This window comes from Mastomys coucha, unplaced genomic scaffold (assembly GCF_008632895.1).
Source record: "Mastomys coucha isolate ucsf_1 unplaced genomic scaffold, UCSF_Mcou_1 pScaffold23, whole genome shotgun sequence".
Classification (NCBI taxonomy): Eukaryota; Metazoa; Chordata; class Mammalia; order Rodentia; family Muridae; genus Mastomys; species Mastomys coucha.
In genome coordinates this window covers 90,998,985-91,015,546 of record NW_022196906.1, presented here as the reverse complement: position 1 = coordinate 91,015,546, position 16,562 = coordinate 90,998,985, and the positions used below count along the sequence as shown (strand labels likewise).

Genomic DNA, 16,562 nt, shown 5'->3' with positions numbered 1-16,562 from the left:
CAGGAAAAGTTATAGGCAAATAATAGAGATGATCATTGCTCTCTGGTTCAGTTTTAACAGCAGCTCATCTCCTGCTCCATTTTCACACTTAGCATGCCAGCATGGCTCAATTTCTCTAAGGATGCTGGTGGTGAGCATTCCCATCCCCAAAGAGCTGAGCTTAAAGTGTGAAAAGCAAGCGTGATCTGAGGAGCAGACAGTACTGGGCCTCAAAAAGACTGACCTCTTGCTGAGGCTTCAGTGGATAGAGTCTTTGGCCACTCAAAGAAATAATAATCATGACAGCAGACTAGAGTAAGGGAGGCCTTGTAGGAAAGGCACAGTTTGGAGATAACAGAATTCGACAGAAAGACATCTGAAGAGGTATGTAGTCTCACAAGGCAACATATCACTCATGACCCGATTTTCCAAGTCAAAGTGTAAATCCAGAAAGGGATGTTGCCAGAATCACTGCAAAGCTGGAAGAAAAGAACTGGAAAGGGTAGGGTGCGGTTTGAACTCACAAGTTATGGCAAAAGGGGGCAGTTAGGAAACGTGAGGGCATGAACATTGGCTTTTGCAAAAGAATAGTTTCGAATGAGAGCACTCTGGCTTAAAAGACCTGCTATTTCCAGCAGCACAATGTTCCCACATTGTATGGTGTCCAAGATTAAACATGACTCTGCCCCTAGCAAACAAATAGTTAAGAACCCAAAATTTTCATTTGAAGGGTCTGAAAGATTCAGTAAATGATGCTGCTGGCTTAAATATCCATCTATCATTGACACTGATATGTTTCCTTGACTGTGTGCTGCTATTTTAGACACTTATCTGACTGTCTGAGTTTCCTCTCTTACAGAGATCCTATCTCTGGGCAGGGTGAGGGGTTTAGCTCTAAGTGAAATGAATCCCAAGACTCTTCAGTATTTGCTGTTCTTAGCTCTGACATGGCTTCTGCTCAGTCCTTGATGCATGCTCCTTTTCTCTCCCGGGTGTCCAGAAACATGTTGGACCAGGGCAGGGGGAAGATGAGACTGAAGGAGAGGAAGAAGAGGAAGCAGAAGAAGGTGCGAGCTCCAGCAGCAGTGGTTCTGATGACAGCGAAGAGGAAGAAGAGGAAGGGATGGGCAGAGTCAGACATGGGCAGAGTGGCACCAGGCAAGCCCAGCTGGAGTGGGATGATTCCACCCTCCCCTACTAGTGCACGTGGGTCTGCTGACCAGCCCATGTGCTCCTTTTGTAAAACCCAACCCAGCATATGCCCAAGCCTGTCACACTCACCTCTGGTTTCTATGACAGGTCTGGGAAGGCCATCAGCTTCCTTGAATCTGCCCTCTATGCTTTGGGCACTGCCTATGCCCCACCCATGGGGCAGTTCCAAGAGCCCAGTGTCACTGTCAGTGGGGACTACAGGGTGGTTTCATTGCCCCTGTAGCCTTCCCTTCTTTTTTCTCTGGGCTCACCCAGAATCCTGTCACCCAACCTGCAGAGTTCTGATCACCTTGCTCTTTTCTGCAGGGGAGGAGCTCCCCCTTTGTGCCACTTGCCACACCTAGACTCAGTGTTTTCAAACTCCTTGGGTTATAACTCACTGTGTATGTACTTGACTAAATAGTCTTTCTCCACCTACACCAGCAGGTCTTCCTTATGCTGGGTCTCCAGGTTGCTTTATACAGAGAAGGCAGTAGAATCTCACTTATATACCTAAGATCTTAGGGCTTAAGAATCGAAAAGAAAGCTTTTGTTGAGACAGAATTGAGTTTCCACAGAAAAGCCTGTAATGTATGTGTATATGTACACATGGGTGCATAAGGGTGCACATGTGTGTGTGTGTGTGCACGTGCACACACACACCCAAATACACACTTCTGAGCTTAGAAAGCCTTTCTTTTTACTTCTTCTGAGACTAAATAAGCTGTAAAACAAGTTCAAAACCAAGAGTTAGTTGGTCTTTGACCCTAAGTAGAGTGTGTCCTTGTCATAGGGCTTGCTGACCAGCTTTCCAACCTACCTAGGCAATGCCTAAACTCTTGTGGCTACCCTACCCAGGGCTATGACCATGGCAGAACCACAGGGCCCAACAAGTACTTCATACAGGCACTCTTCAAGTGACAGCTTGGGCATGGATGTCACTAGGAGTCAAAGAAAGGATAGATGGGCTGACCCAGCAAGGCTTCATGGTCCATACAGATCTGCTTTGGGTTTGGTATAGCTGGACTCTCCCTTGAAGGGTAGCCTAGAGGTTGACAAGACTGTCACCACTCAGCCTGTGGTCCCTTATCTCCTATGTTACTGTTGTCTCTTTAGGACATAACATCATGTCAGATGTAGTTGAACAAATATAGGTCCTACCAGTCTGAGATGTTAGTTGGGAATTTTAACTGCTAGGGATTCAAAGTCTATGTGTAATAATAACAGCTGCTTCTTTCTTCTTCTCATAAAAGGAGGGATGCTTTGAATAGAGGGCAAATATATCAAAACCCTAATTTCTTGTTCTTTCTTCTTATTTTAATAAGAAAGACTTTTCCATCTCCATTCTAACGTGGGCACTTCGTGAGGAGAATTGTTGCTATAGTAACTGGTGGACAATCTTTTGTGGCCTACAGAATAGCAGGCAAGAATTAAGGCTATTATAAGAGTTCCACAAGGCTTTGAGGACATGTTTGTTTCAAACACCCTGAGCTCCTCTTTGTTCTCCATCTGTATGGGTCAGCCCCATCATCCCGCTCTGCCCCACGCCCATCCTGAATTGGCTTGGCCCAGGTCCATGATTGGTCTCTCATCGCATAGCATTCAGATCCAACTGAATGTTGAATCTTCCCAGTGTCATCTAAACAGAGCATTCAGGGAGTGATTATAGCCAATGTCCTCTAACCCTCTGCTCGCCCTCCAGGCATCGAGGATCCACACAGCAGGTCTTCGCAACCTTCTGGCTAGGGAGATCTACCTTATGTTGTTTTTCCATCTCCCAGAGTATTTTGTGTATACATTCCCTTTCCTTAGCCTTCAGATAACCCTGTGACATATTTGAGAAATTGGTTATTAGGGACTTTTTTTGTGTGTGTGATGGGTAAACTGATGCTCAGAGTCAGTGTCCTGTTCAGAGGCATTCCAAGGTACAGACTACCCCTCTGCTCCTCATCTGTGGTTCTACTCATGCTCATATTAACACGTATTTCTGAGCACCTACTATGTGATAAGCACGCTATCAGCAGCAATGGGAATGGGATGTAGCAAAATGAGACAGACCTTCCCCCACAAAGGACTCGGGAGCTATAGAAGGGACGCAAACAGGCATGGAAATTACACAGGAGACAGGAGGATGAAGTGTCAGATGCCACTGAAAGAAGAGGAACACATTTACCAACCAACCAGTGCCCTAATTTTTCTCTCTTGGAAGAAACTCCAGATTTTTATATTCATTGAAAGGAAATAGACACATCTCCTGTGAACTACCCCAATCACATCCCCCCTTTTCTGTCAGACCATTTCTGCACATTTACAAGGGAGAAAATCTACAGGAAGAATTAGGCTTTACAATCCTATTATTTAAATAATAAGACATTCTTCAGTCAAGCATTTAGGAGCTACTGAATTCTCCCAAAATTATGTCAGCAAAGGGAACAGTTTGCATGTTTAAAACCAATCCTTTTTGAATGAGATTTTGATTGCAAATATTTAAGCCTAGAGTTTGAGAGCACTTTTCTCTGCTCTGGCTCTTCATTGCCTATTGGTGGACGGCTGTTCCCATGCCCTCCTGGGCTACCTCTTGTGGCTGCATTCCTCATTCGTAGATGTGCGAGCTGTTTGGAGAATTAGAATGCCTTTATGCTTTGCGGTGGGGTAAGAGGAGAGACCAATGAAAGCTGAGAGGCTTTGGGGTACAGCAGCCGAGGTGTATCAGTTCAGGAGGCATTTGGCGACTGGACGCATTTGCAGGGAAATAGTGGTGACACAAACTAAAGCCTCCTTCTCCTCTGTCTCAGCATGCCAGCTCCAAAGCCAAGGTATCTGAGTGATGCTACTGGGACAACAGGCTTTTATCCTGTTCCCAACACTCACTTCACCTTGGGTAAGATCAAGGAGGGAGTGGTTATAAAATAGCAAGTTTCAGCAGGTATCCAGGTGAGTGGTAGGTCCCTGCATAGGCCTCCCATCAGCTACTCTGACCAGGAATGCAAGGTGCTGGTCACACTGGCTTTTTCCAATGTCTGGAGGATGGTATTTTGAAACCAAAGTTCCCAGATGGCCTGGGCACTGTGTGACCTCTAGGAAGAGGTGAGCAGCCAAGCAAAGGTAGACTCAGCCCCCAAGAGAATAAGCTGACTGCTGTGGCCGTAGACTAGGCCATTGCTTTTCTTGCCAGATGGACAACCTGGGTCTGCTATTCAGAGCTTGAACGTAGGCGGGCTCCCAGTCTCAGGTAACTCAGAAGATTGGGAGGAGAAGAAGTAGGAGAATGCCAGTGAAGAAAGCCATTAACCCACTGAAGAAGTGTCTCAACGAATCCCGAGTGTATTCAAATAGATTTAAGCAATTCTGTAAGTCTAACCAAGGCCCTAGATCACACAGGTACAAAGGAATGTGACCCCTCTGGCAGAACCTTCTGTGAGAACTTTATTGGATTAACCGTTCATTCTGACCACTCGAAGTTTAGACCAAATTCTCTGATATTAACAAGAGAGTTTGTCTCAAGGGACACCCACCAAGTCTCCATGGAGATAACCACTGCTAGAAAAACATCGCCCCCTTCCCGTGTATCAGAGATCAGCAAACTCTCTGGAAAGATCCAGAGAGGAAAGCCTTAGGGTTTTGCAGGCCACTTGTTCTCAATGTTACTCTTCTAAACCCTGCCTCATGCCATGGAAGCAGCCTCAGACAATACCCAAGCAAAGGGACATTCCAATTAGTCTCTCCATCTACTTCCCAGTAAAACTGGTCTATGAGACTGAAGGGGAAGAAAAAAGAGGCTATTTGAATTCATTGAATTTTCACGTCATAAACTTTTTACTCTCTTATTTCTCATTTTCTACTCAAAACAGCCTGCTAGACATCTAGAAAGCTAGCCAGGCAGATCCATGTGAGGCCAACTCTCACCCTGAGTACACAGAAAGCAGCCATTCCCTCTTTCATTAACCCCCACCCCCCGAAGAAAACACCCAACAGCTCCCTAGTGGTCATTGCCTTGAATTGAACAGCTGGAAAATTCTGGGCTCTTTCATTAAAGCTCTCTTAGAAGTTCACAGGAGACTGGAGAAAACGCAAGAGAAACAAGTAAATGAGCAACCAAAATCCCACTTGTTATTTCTGAATTGAAGAAATCAGACAAATATTCCTAAGGCTGGACCCAGAGAACTGGCTAATCACTGAGTCCAAGGGGCTCCCTTCTCTGTTGAGGCAAGCGCTAACTCCCCAGGCTTAGCACCTTCCCAGTAGGGCTCAGTCCATAATGATTTCTAAGCAGGAGTGTTCATTATCTGGGACTGATTTTCATTTCAGCCCTGTTCATGTCTTCGCTCTAAAAATGATCCTAAAGACTTGTGGCTGTTCGAATCAATAGCAACACAATCAGCAGAAAGCCCTACCCAGCAACACTTCAAAATTAACAGCCTCCTTGCCTCTATGACTCAATATTAGCTGCAAAGAAAAACGTGCTTTTTCTTAATCATCTCCCATTTAAATTAACCAGATAGGCTTTGCAAAAGAAAAAAGAAAAAAGTGAGGGAATAAGTCTAATTCTTTAGAAAAGTGGGTGATGTTCACATAACCTATGGCCTCTGGAGGATCCCCGGAGCCTCCTGCAATGTGCTTGGCCAGGTTGTGATGTTGCAGGCTTCTCTATCTGTGCCAGACATTTATCGAGGCTGACAAGCCAAAGCCCTTGGCAGGGTTTAATTTTCATGTCACTGCATCTCGTTGTCCAGCTGGAGGCAAGGGAAATGAACAGTGTAAGTTTTGAAGTCAACTCCAGAACCTTCACTTGCCTGTCTTCATTTGTTTTACTTTATACATTTTTCCTGCATTAGCTTCCTTCTCCTTCTGACACTGGTTGGAAATGGGGGAGTTGGTTTTACAGGAGTGACAAATTAGGAGGTAAGCTTGACTTTGCCCCATGGTAACAAAGAGAGACAGGAGTTACCTCCATGAGCACACCAGAGAATGATTGCGTTGAGTCACTCAGCAGATGGGAGTTTCTGTGTGCACCAATGTTCCAAAAATTCAGCAAGTCCTCATCAAGCCCCCATGTGTACTTGATTCTAAGCCAAGAAACGGGAGAGAGGATGAACTAGAGGCCCCGCCCATGAGAATCCCCTGCTCTTGTAGTGTCAAAGGGTTAGTTAAAGTCAAAGTCAAATGGTTGGGATGATCCTAGGGGTGCTGAAGGGCCTCCATGAACAGAGAGAGCTTCAGTGAAGTGAGCAACATGCTCCTAAATGCTCCTTGGTTATCACGACTTGGGTCAGGTATAGAGAAAAGCCTTTCCCCTTATGGAGAAGTAATATGACTAATGGCTGAGAGTTGGTGAAGCTAAGACAGAGGTAGTCCTTAAATAGGAACAGCAGGCAGGCAGACCAGGAAGGTTATGAACAGTGGTTTAAGTGGGTTCAGGGGGCTTCCAGCCAACGCCCAGGGTCTGGCCAGCCTGATGCAAGGTCCACACACGAACGACTGAGCTCTGGGGACTCCGCAGAGGTTTGGCCAAGCCTCATAGCTCCAGTTCTCTGCCTGGGTGATCTGCAGGGCAGAAACAGCAGCAGCAGCAGCAGCCGCACCCTGGAAAACTAGTAAGGCAATCTCTAGAAGTGAGGTTTCAGTAAGCTGTGCTCTAAGAGCAAAGCTCAGGAAGGCCAGGGTTTCAGAGCTGTCTCTGTGGAGGGTGAGGCCAGCCTCTGCGGGCACTTGGAGGAGCTGCTACTCACAAATAACCAGAGAAAATAACCAGCTCCTACTGAGGTTGAGGAGAGAGAAGCAGAGCAGGGGGGCCCCAGTTCACACCCCTGAAGCAAACATTTAAAAGAACCTGGTTTCCAGTTGCCCTCCTTCACTCGGGTGTGAGATGATTCCTCCCCTTGTGCCCTTTCTCTACAGAGAGGCACTGCCTAGGAGGGGTATATTGAAAGCACCCAGCCCTAGGGAGGACACCTGTCCTGTTCCTGTCACTGAGCAGCCTCCCTCAAAGCCAGATTTTATGTGAGAGCTATGAAGCTGCAGCAATGAGACCAGACCACTAGGAGGCTGCTTCGCCCACCGAGCACATCCTGGAGAACAGGGTCATTCAAGGACATTGATAGGTTACCGCAGCACTGTTCATTTGTAGTGAGAATGGCGAATGCCGTCACAATTCAGACACCGAATTGGATGGGGAATGGATTGCTTCTCTTGGAAGGACAGTAACCCATGTTGCTAAAAGTAGGAGGAAGAGAAAAAAAGCCAAAGCTGCAGCTTCATCTACAGTGGGAATCTCATTCCTGTGGTCCATGTAGGTACCAGGTTCCAACCATTTTCCCTTCCTGATTTATGGCATAAGATCTATGGTATAAGCACCATAAACCTTCAGCTGGAACTTCTTGTATTTTGTCAGTCATTGTGCCTGTGACCTAAGTCTAGCCTCCTATTAGGATCTCAAGGTCAAGGTCAGAGGTCGGGGCATAAAAGAGGAACAGATAGCGCATAAGTCAGGAGAACCAGTCATAATGAGTTTGTACAAACCCAGCGCCGTTCCGCTCAGAAACATGTCACCCCGACAGCCTCTTCACTGAGCCCCCTAAGTTCTCTCAAGAGAGCCTGAGACCAGCTCAGAGACCATGTTGAGAATACATATCTCTATGAAATTAGAATCTGCCTGTTTATAGCGAAGAGGGGGGGGGATTAGAAGATCAGAAAAGAAAAGATAGGGCATGCCTGTTACTTACCTGTGAGAAGCACAAGGAAAGCAGATAGAGGGGTTTTTCTCTTACAGCCCGGCCTCTCTGAGTAAAGTCCCTGCTGAGACTCCTTTCCTAAGACGTAAGGCAATTTTCTGTGTTTCCCTTTCACACCAGCCATCGATCACAAAAGCCTCCGATAGGACAACACAGAAAGTGATGGTGTAATCTGGAAGCAGGACTGTCCTTGGCAGGTTTGTTCGTGTAGGACAAGGAGACAGTTTGCTCTGGAGCTGGAGATCATGTCCAGTCAAGGATATCAAGGGGAGGGGGGCAGGGAGCTGAGTGGGTTATAGAACGTCATCCCTGAAGAGACCGGACCATCAAGGAATGAGACACAAGATGGAGTCACCAAACAGAATACGTGAGCTGGTGCTTCTGGGCCATTGACAGGCATACCCTAAGGTGGAGCCCCACTCCAAGAGCCACAGTCTACCTTCCTAGTTTTCCCTGTTTTTCCCTAAAAAACCAGGACTGGATGCAAACAGTACAGACCACAACTTTCCCCACCTCCACTTGCCACCTCCCTAAGGCAAAAGGAGTAACCGGTGTGTCCCAGGATGCTGCAGGTCCTTTTCTATGGCTGTAACCAGTGTCATCCAAAGCACTGCATCTTCTCCACAGTGTGGGCTCAGCAAATGTTGAAAACAATCCCAGAGATCACCGGGCCTCAGAACTAGTGTGGTTTGAAAAGCTAAGATGCCCTGGTGGAGAGAGGCTCCTGAAGCCCAGTCTTAAGCCTATAGTTGTTTGCAAAATCACTGGAGAGGGAAGAAGAGTGGAACTGGGAAGGGCAGGTGACAGTATTTTGTGCTTCCTCATGGAAGCTGACAGGAAGGGACTTTTTTTTTTCCCCAAAGTGATCTTTTCCAGGTAGGGCCAGTAAAAGGAGCCCTCCCCACCACACCAGGAGCGAGGGCAGCTAGGCCATGATGAGCCCCACTTTTTCCACTCCATGCGTCTCAGGACTGATGAAATAGAGCTTTAATTTGTTAATGAGCCCAGCTCTTTTATCAGATCTACTGTGGAAAGATTCATCACCATGAAGCTCAGTCCCCAATAGTCCATCGAGACAAGGGCAGCAGATATGAGAGGCTTCAGGATGCAGGCAATGTGTATTAATCACAGGAACAAAATCATGTTGGCTTTAATGTTTGCTTTCTTTTATCTGGGAGTGAAAACACACCTCTGTTACCTGGACCCTTTAAACTGAGCATGTCAGTGCAGAAGTGGGACACAAACATATAAATATTGAGGGTTCTTTTCCTCAGTAGAATGAGCTGTCATTAAAAAAAAAAACTAAGAGGTTATTTCTATTTGCAAGGGCAGAGAATCAACATACAGGTTTTAGGTCTAGACTCCAGCCCCCCTGTGGAAAAAGAACAAGGAGGTAGCCTCTACTCTCTGAAAGGATTCTTCGAGGGCCCAAGAGTAAGGGTTCAACCGGAACCGTGGCTCACTTCACTGAGTCAAATGCATGCATGCATCTTTGGAGGCAAAAGTGCATTCATCCTTGTCATCAGGGAAGGCTGGGCTATGGCTCTCCCTACTCCTTGCTCTCCCCTCTCCCCATTCCCCGCTCTCTATGATGCAAAGGAGCCCTGGAGCTCTGGAAGGAGTATCGATGGCCCTTTCACAGACACACTCTACAAGGTTGGAAATGGAGCAAATGTTTTGGGCAAAGAAAGTTAGACTGGGCACCCAGGTGAATCACTTGAACAGGAGGGGAAGAGAATGAGAAGGTGGTAGAGGTGGAGAGTAAACTGGAAGCTGATTAGGATCAACAGCATCTGAAGCAACCAGGAACCTGGGGCACTGCTCTATGTGTAAACAATATCCATGCACCAAAGGAATCATGGGTAAATAATGCAGTGTAACCACAAAGGCAGTTACTGCAGTTGCTTTACGAGCCAGAGCCACTGGAAGCGGATGACAGATCAATCTACCTACCAGGTTTCCAACCTTGTCTGCTTCCGAGAAAGAGCTGTTGATGCCCTAAGCTGGAAAGGCATGGCAGGCGAATGGAGGAAAACAGATGGAAAATAGAAAGAAGAAAGCTTATACAAAAGCCAGTTGTTCCCAAGGAAACCTGTAGTTACTAGAGTGGGCCTTGTTAGGATAGCACATGGGCATTGTAATGTCTGTAAGAAGGAGTCAGAATGTTGTGCCAGGGCATTAATTTAGGGAATTGGAGTAATAAGCATAAAAACACCAGAGATAGCTAGGTGAAGAGCAGCTGATAATATGTATGTATGTGCATGCATACATATCTATACTATGGAAGTAAGATACAAAACAGAGAGATCATTCGTCCCAACAAACTAATTCTCCAGATGCCTTAGGTTATTCTAATTTGCTTTTAGCTCTCAAAGCCCTGAAAGAAGTACCTGGAACACTGCAGGAGTCCTAAACATTCGGAAGTGAAGCACCTAGCTTGTCCTTACGAAGACCCAGTATATCACTAAACTCCATATTGACTGAACCAGATAGAAGCAGGTCAACCACGCAGCTCTCATAGCTTAGAGACGTCTTCGTGAATGTTCATAGTCCATGCAGTAGTCAGCCAGTGGCAGACACTGGCCGCAAACAGTGACAGTGTTGCACATAGTTGCTTGCACACATTTAGAATGTACCTGAATAACATCCTCAATGCTGTCTCTCCAGAGTAGAGTCTGCCCCACCTACCGTGGTCTCTGCCTTCCCTAAAGTACTTGCTAAATATTGTTCACTCTATCATCTTCTGTCATTGATGCTGGGACTACATGCAAAGGTTCTGGGCTCAGCCAGTCTCAGACCCTTCTCTGCTCCCATCCCTGGAGATGATGTCACCATTTTAAAGCCTTGTGTGAGAAACCTGTTTGTTCCCAGCTCCTGGACCTCAGTGAATGGGAAAGGTCTGAGACGGGCAGGCTGCTTGCCCTACTGGAGTCTCTTTGGGGTTCACTCTGCAGAAAGAAAGAGCTGTCTCATTGTATGCCATCACCTTCCACCTGTACCTGACTGCGAAGTGGCCTAATGGTCAGTGCTGCCGGAGTGTCTTTCCCAGGAGCCAGCTGCACTTGGGGTTTGTGTGTTCTTGGCACACAGCAGATTTCTGAGCCTCTTGAGCTGCCTCCAAGAATGAGTCTCCTTAGTCTACAAAATGTATTTATTTGGTAACTACAGTGTGTGTGTGTGAGTCTGATACAATGCAAACCTTGAAATGTCTTACTAAAAGGGATTATGAATTCATAGAAAATTGAATCCAACCTCAGAACAGCGCATTATGTTGTCAGTCAATAAGGTTGCCCAGCCACAGGGGGCCAGAGAAAAACCTTCCCCTCCCACCCATTTCCTTGGTACCCTCTCCCTGCCTAATTGCCCTACTAGATTCTAACTGATGCAGAGTGAAGGGTGCTGAGAGAGTACATGTACATAAAGATTTAAGAGGGACATAACCTCTGGGGAATCAGTTGAGTTTCTTCCCATGGTGTGATCTTATCATGCCTGAATCCCAAACTTTAAATTTCTAACAATTTCGATTCTTGGAGTTTCTGAGTAATTTGTTAAATGCCTATTCAACACAGACAGATATTTATTTTCAGCCTTGGCTTGTAAATGCCTACAAACTGATTCATGTTGGTGGTCATTATGACACTTCTGTGAATTGGTTGAATAAATATGATTTTAGAATTTCACAGTAACAATGACTTCTGAGAGTTTTTATTGTTCAGACGTGTGGTTGGATGAGAGGCTGCACACTGCATCTCTGGCGCTCTGTCCTACATCCACATGGGTGAAAGAGGTGTGGTGGATGCGATAGTGGTCACACAAGAAATTAACTCTTATGAGGCTTCCTTCAGGACACACGAGAGCTCCACCTGGAAGTATTGCCCATGGAGACATCTAGAAAGATGATCGGAGTGAGATGGGGCATTTATTGAGAACCTACAAGTTGCTGAAGCTAGAGACCCTCAGGTAGATTATTCCTCCTGGTAACCATGATAAAAGCATGAGACACAGAGGAATCAGAATGCTTCCTGGGAAAAGAGACTATGAACATGGCCCTTCCCCTCTTTTGATCCAGTTCTCCACCCCTATGCTGACCTGCCTTTAGACACAGAGGCCACTCAGGGCCACCTCGCTGTGGGGCCTCATAGAATGGGCTCCCTCTCGCCATCCAAAGCCCTGGAGGCCTGGAGCACTTCCCTGGGATTCTAAATGCTGTTGTCACACTCTCCTTCCTGGTTTCTGTTGCAACAACACATGGCTAAACCCTGCCTTCAGTTGACTATCAGGGGGAAGGGGGAAATTCAAACAAAATATCCTTGGGCAGCTGCCAGAGTAGGTCAGTGATAAGGGCATTGGTGGCTCTTCTAGATGGTTCTGTTCTGCATGGAGATGCTTACAACCATTTGTAAGAGCAATTCCGGGATATCTGACACCCTTTTCTGGCCACCAGATGGACCAGGGATACATGTGGTGCACATGCATACATGCAAGCACAACACCCATACATACAGAACAAATATAAATACATGTTTGATGTCCTCAGAAGTTCTATTAGTTTGTTAACAAAATGTCTGATGGCTAGGCAGTGGTGGCACATGACTTTAATTGAAGCACTCAGGAGGCAGCAGCAGTTGGATCTCTGAGTTCCAGGCCACCCTGGTTTATACAGAACTAGATCTAGGACAGCCAGGGCTACATGGAGAAGCTCTGCCTTGAAAACACATACACACACACGCGTACATGTGCATACACACAGACACATATGTGCAGATTCATATGTATATATATGTATATACATATATACATATATGTATATGACAGGGAAAACTTAAACCCAAAGGACAGGTTATTTTGGCTCCCCGTTTTAAAGGTTCAATTTATAGACTCTTAGTCCCATGTACCTAGGCAGGATATGAGGAAAGAAGATGCCCCGGTGGAGAGATGTGTACTTTATGAATAACAATCCAAACAGGAGGTATCCAAAGACCCACCATACTGTGGCCCACTTCCTCCAGTTCAGCCCTCTAAACTCCCAGAACATCAACCAAATAGTGCAAGCAGCTAGAGTTCCAAATATTCAAATAATAAGCCTGTGGGGAACAAGCCTTCCATCAATCCCCTGCTAGCTCCTTCTCCTTCTCAGATAGATCCCTCCTCTCCCTCTCCTTCTCAGATGGATGGATGTAAAAAAGAATGGGCAAGCAGCTTTATCACCCTCCCTTCCTGTCCTGATAGCCTACCAAATCCCACCTCCACCACCCTACCCCAAGGTGCAGATTCTTGTGCATAGCATCGGTGTTCTTCCCACTTGATGTCAAGCCAACATATTTGTCACGCTGAATTATATTTTCTCTTTTGCATCACAGAGTCAATAGAGAGACAAAGAGGCCTTGATCTGATAAGTGGTGCTTTATTGGTTCACCTTGATACCTTGCGCGTACACCCCATCTGTGCCCTTCGGTTTCAAGGTATCTTAGAAAAACCACTTCTTACTTACAACACCATTATACCTTGACAGTCTCACTGACCCTTTGCTGTTTTGTACAGTGTTGATAATGGAACCTTACTTAAAGCATCTTCGTGATGATTAAATGGGATAACGCCTTTCAAACGTCTGCCACAGTGTCCAGACCTTTGGGTATTCCCTTAGTAAATTTCACCATGTCCATTCAACACTCCAAAATAATATGTAGTGTGGGTCACACCTCATCTACTCACGTCTTCCTGCATTCTCTCACCGAGTGAACTCATTGCGTGATAGGTGCTCTGCTCACCTTCTCAATGGAGACTGCAGAAAGAGAGGAAGGGAAAAGGCCAGGGGTGATGTTCACACATTTCCTAAGGGTTTATTTTGGTCCAAGACTTTACCAGTATTTTCTAATTTAATTCTTCCAATGACTTCAGGAGAAAGTACATTTCACCTCAGTTTCATAAATGATAGAGCTGAGCCCAGAGCCACCAGCTCTCCTGTCCAAGGCCCTACAGCTGATGACATGATGTTCTGAGTCCCGTGCCTGCCCCACTAAGCCAAAGGCTTGCCTATGCTGAGGGATGCCAGCTTTTGAGAATCAAATATTGCCTTTGCAAAAGCCAAACCTGCAGGTGCCAGAGCTGGTGACAAAGGCTTGTTTCCCTTTCGAGCACCTGGGACTAAAACCAACACACACACCACCCCCCAACACACCAGATATAAATTAACCCCCTGGTTAAATAACTAGTTTCAAAAATTAAAAAAAAACTATGTTAAAAAATATAAGCCAAAGAATGACTAAGAGCTAGCAAGAGAGCATATTGTGTTAAAATATGCACTTAGAAACTAGGGCAAAAGTGTCTCCTCTCCCAGAATGGTGACACCAGTAAATGGTCTCAGGACCTTTGTAGACTCCCCATGTCCCAAGACCTAAAAATGTCATTGGGGACATTGGAACATGGGGATTCAGAGCAATGTGAAACCTTCAGACATTATCAAGTCATTGCCCAAAAATGCCCACGGCTCCTTAGAGGGTGTCTGGATTCACAGACTAATGGAGGAGAGAGATAAAATTAAATGGGCTCATAAATAGGAGCATAGCTGCACTTGCCGTGAGCTCTACAAGGAGGCACATCTGGAGCCATGAGCAACATCTGCAGAGGAATACAAGATAGTCACAGACTCTTGAGATACTAGTGGGTCTAAGCCTTTAGAGGCCTCCAGCAGCATACATAAACTAGGTCACAATGATTGGGATCTTTGCCTCTCTTTCTTCTCTACATCTCTTCCCTGGAGATGCTTGCTCCACACTGCTCCTGTGTTTCCTCCAGGACAGTCTATCAAGTCGCCACCTGAAGGCACAGCAAATGAGTTTGTGGTGCAGGTGCCCACACCCACCCACTTCCCACCTAGCCCTGGATTTTATCACTCAAAGCTATGTTGCTCACCTGCTGAAATTGGCCGCAAGACCTTAAGCCCATGTGAAACTAATGTACCTGGCTCTTGCCACTTCCCAGGAGCGGCAGAATTCCTGCCGCCATTCTTGTCTCGTAGACCAACAGTCCCTGGCTCATGCATGCATTCATAAGACTTAGCTAGACGTGGGGGTATGGATAGTGAAGCTCATCACAGAGAAGCAGTCTGCTTTCTGGAAAATATGGCTATTTATCTACAATACAGGTGATAGACAGCCATGAGCTGCCTTTGACAAGACTTTAGACGCTGGAAAGATGGCATTGTGCATTTTCCTTTTGTGAATAAATGATAAGGTAGTGCTTCATTTTATACAAATACATCACTCTGTCAGTTGGTAGGAGAGCACTTTGGTTCTAAAATGCTCTCCAGGCACACTCTCTTTCCCAACAGCTGCTAGAACGCAACCATCAAAGACGACTTCTAACACATTTTGACCCAAACACAACTTGAAGCAGATTCTCTCGCTCGCAAGAGCCTCCCACTCAGGAGTTGTGTTCAGTGTGGAGCAGGAACAGAATTCTCAGTAGCAAGACCTCTGGTGAGGGATTTCACAGATGGGTGGTCTCTGTGTGTGTCCAGGATGTGTGGACAGTTTGGCTGCCAGATTTTCTCAGCTCGTTTGGTAAATATTGTGTCTGGACTGATGAAGGAGGGAGTATCCCCAAGTGTGCCTCTCTGGGTGCGATAAAGAAGAGACACCTCTGGCAAGAAAAAGATAAATGTAAGGTAAGAGTTTCCAAGCTGTGTGCTGGCTGGGGTGAGGGAGCAGGCTGAGCCTGCATCATCAGCTCACTGGGAATGCAATCTGGGCTTATGTAGTGAGGACCTCTGGAGGATTTGGTTCTGGATACAGAAAGTCTTAACCCAAGACTGACAGATGGCCAGGAATGTATTCTCTTGACATAAATGCTCTCTGGGGAGAGATAACAGACAAGCCTGGGGGTGTTTGCCTCCTGAGTGAGAGACATAGAATGAGGAGACAGCCCAAGGATGTACCCACTGAGAACCCTGCCATTTAGACATTCACTGTGTGGCTACAGAATTCACATTCTTGTATGGAAAATACTTCTCAAATTACATCTGTTTTAGGTAGAAATCAAAGCCTTCAGAACAACCATCAAGTTGTTCAACTCTGTTAAGTCTTATTTTGACTAATACAGCAGAGCTATAAGACTTGGGGAGGAAAGGGGGAGGAAATGGGGGAGGCGGGGTGGATGAGTGGAAAGAGACAAGGATGCAGCAAAGCCAGTTCCCCAACCCTCTTCAAATCCAACCTCCCCCTAGAAGCACTGCAGATGTGGCTGCTGTGTCACATAAGCACCAGTAGATGTCAGAGAGGAGAGAGCCTATGCCTACACTCAGTGTTCTGACCTGTGAACCACTGAATGATTAGTAACCTAGCATTCCCTGAAAAAAATCAAGCCTGAGATGAGCACCAGCCCAGCTCAGGCAGGCCCCTATGGCTCTCAAGATGGGGAGCAAGCAGGAGACTAGAAGAAACCCCTTTCCTTGTGCCCACCACCTGGCACTGATGGCCACCAGGGAGACAGGGGAGGGTGAGTCTGAGACAGATGACTCTTGCATGGGGCCACTTGGACAGCCAGGCCAGGCTAGGAACAAGCCTGAGACAACCACCAGTCAGGGACCATGTAGTCTTGGAGGGGGCAGGCAGACTATGTCTGAGATGACCCTTGTCCTACTCCATAATGCACAAGCAAGGC

At 46.3% G+C, this 16,562-nt stretch overlaps 1 protein-coding gene and 1 non-coding gene across 2 annotated transcripts in view; both read left to right on the top strand.

Moving 5' to 3' along the window:
- The window catches only part of Clstn2 (calsyntenin 2), a 593,894-nt gene extending 582,307 nt beyond the window's left edge, over nt 1-11,587 (top strand). Inside the window, exon 17 of the mRNA XM_031345279.1 lies at nt 980-11,587. Coding sequence (XP_031201139.1) covers nt 980-1,180 — 201 coding nt within the window. The 3' untranslated portion in view covers nt 1,181-11,587. The remainder of the gene's footprint in view (nt 1-979) is intronic.
- Nucleotides 11,588-16,114: 4,527 nt separating this feature from the next.
- Nucleotides 16,115-16,246, top strand: LOC116074118. The gene has a single exon (XR_004112088.1). It is a non-coding gene; the product is annotated as a small nucleolar RNA SNORA17 (small nucleolar RNA).
- Nucleotides 16,247-16,562: the final 316 nt, after the last annotated feature.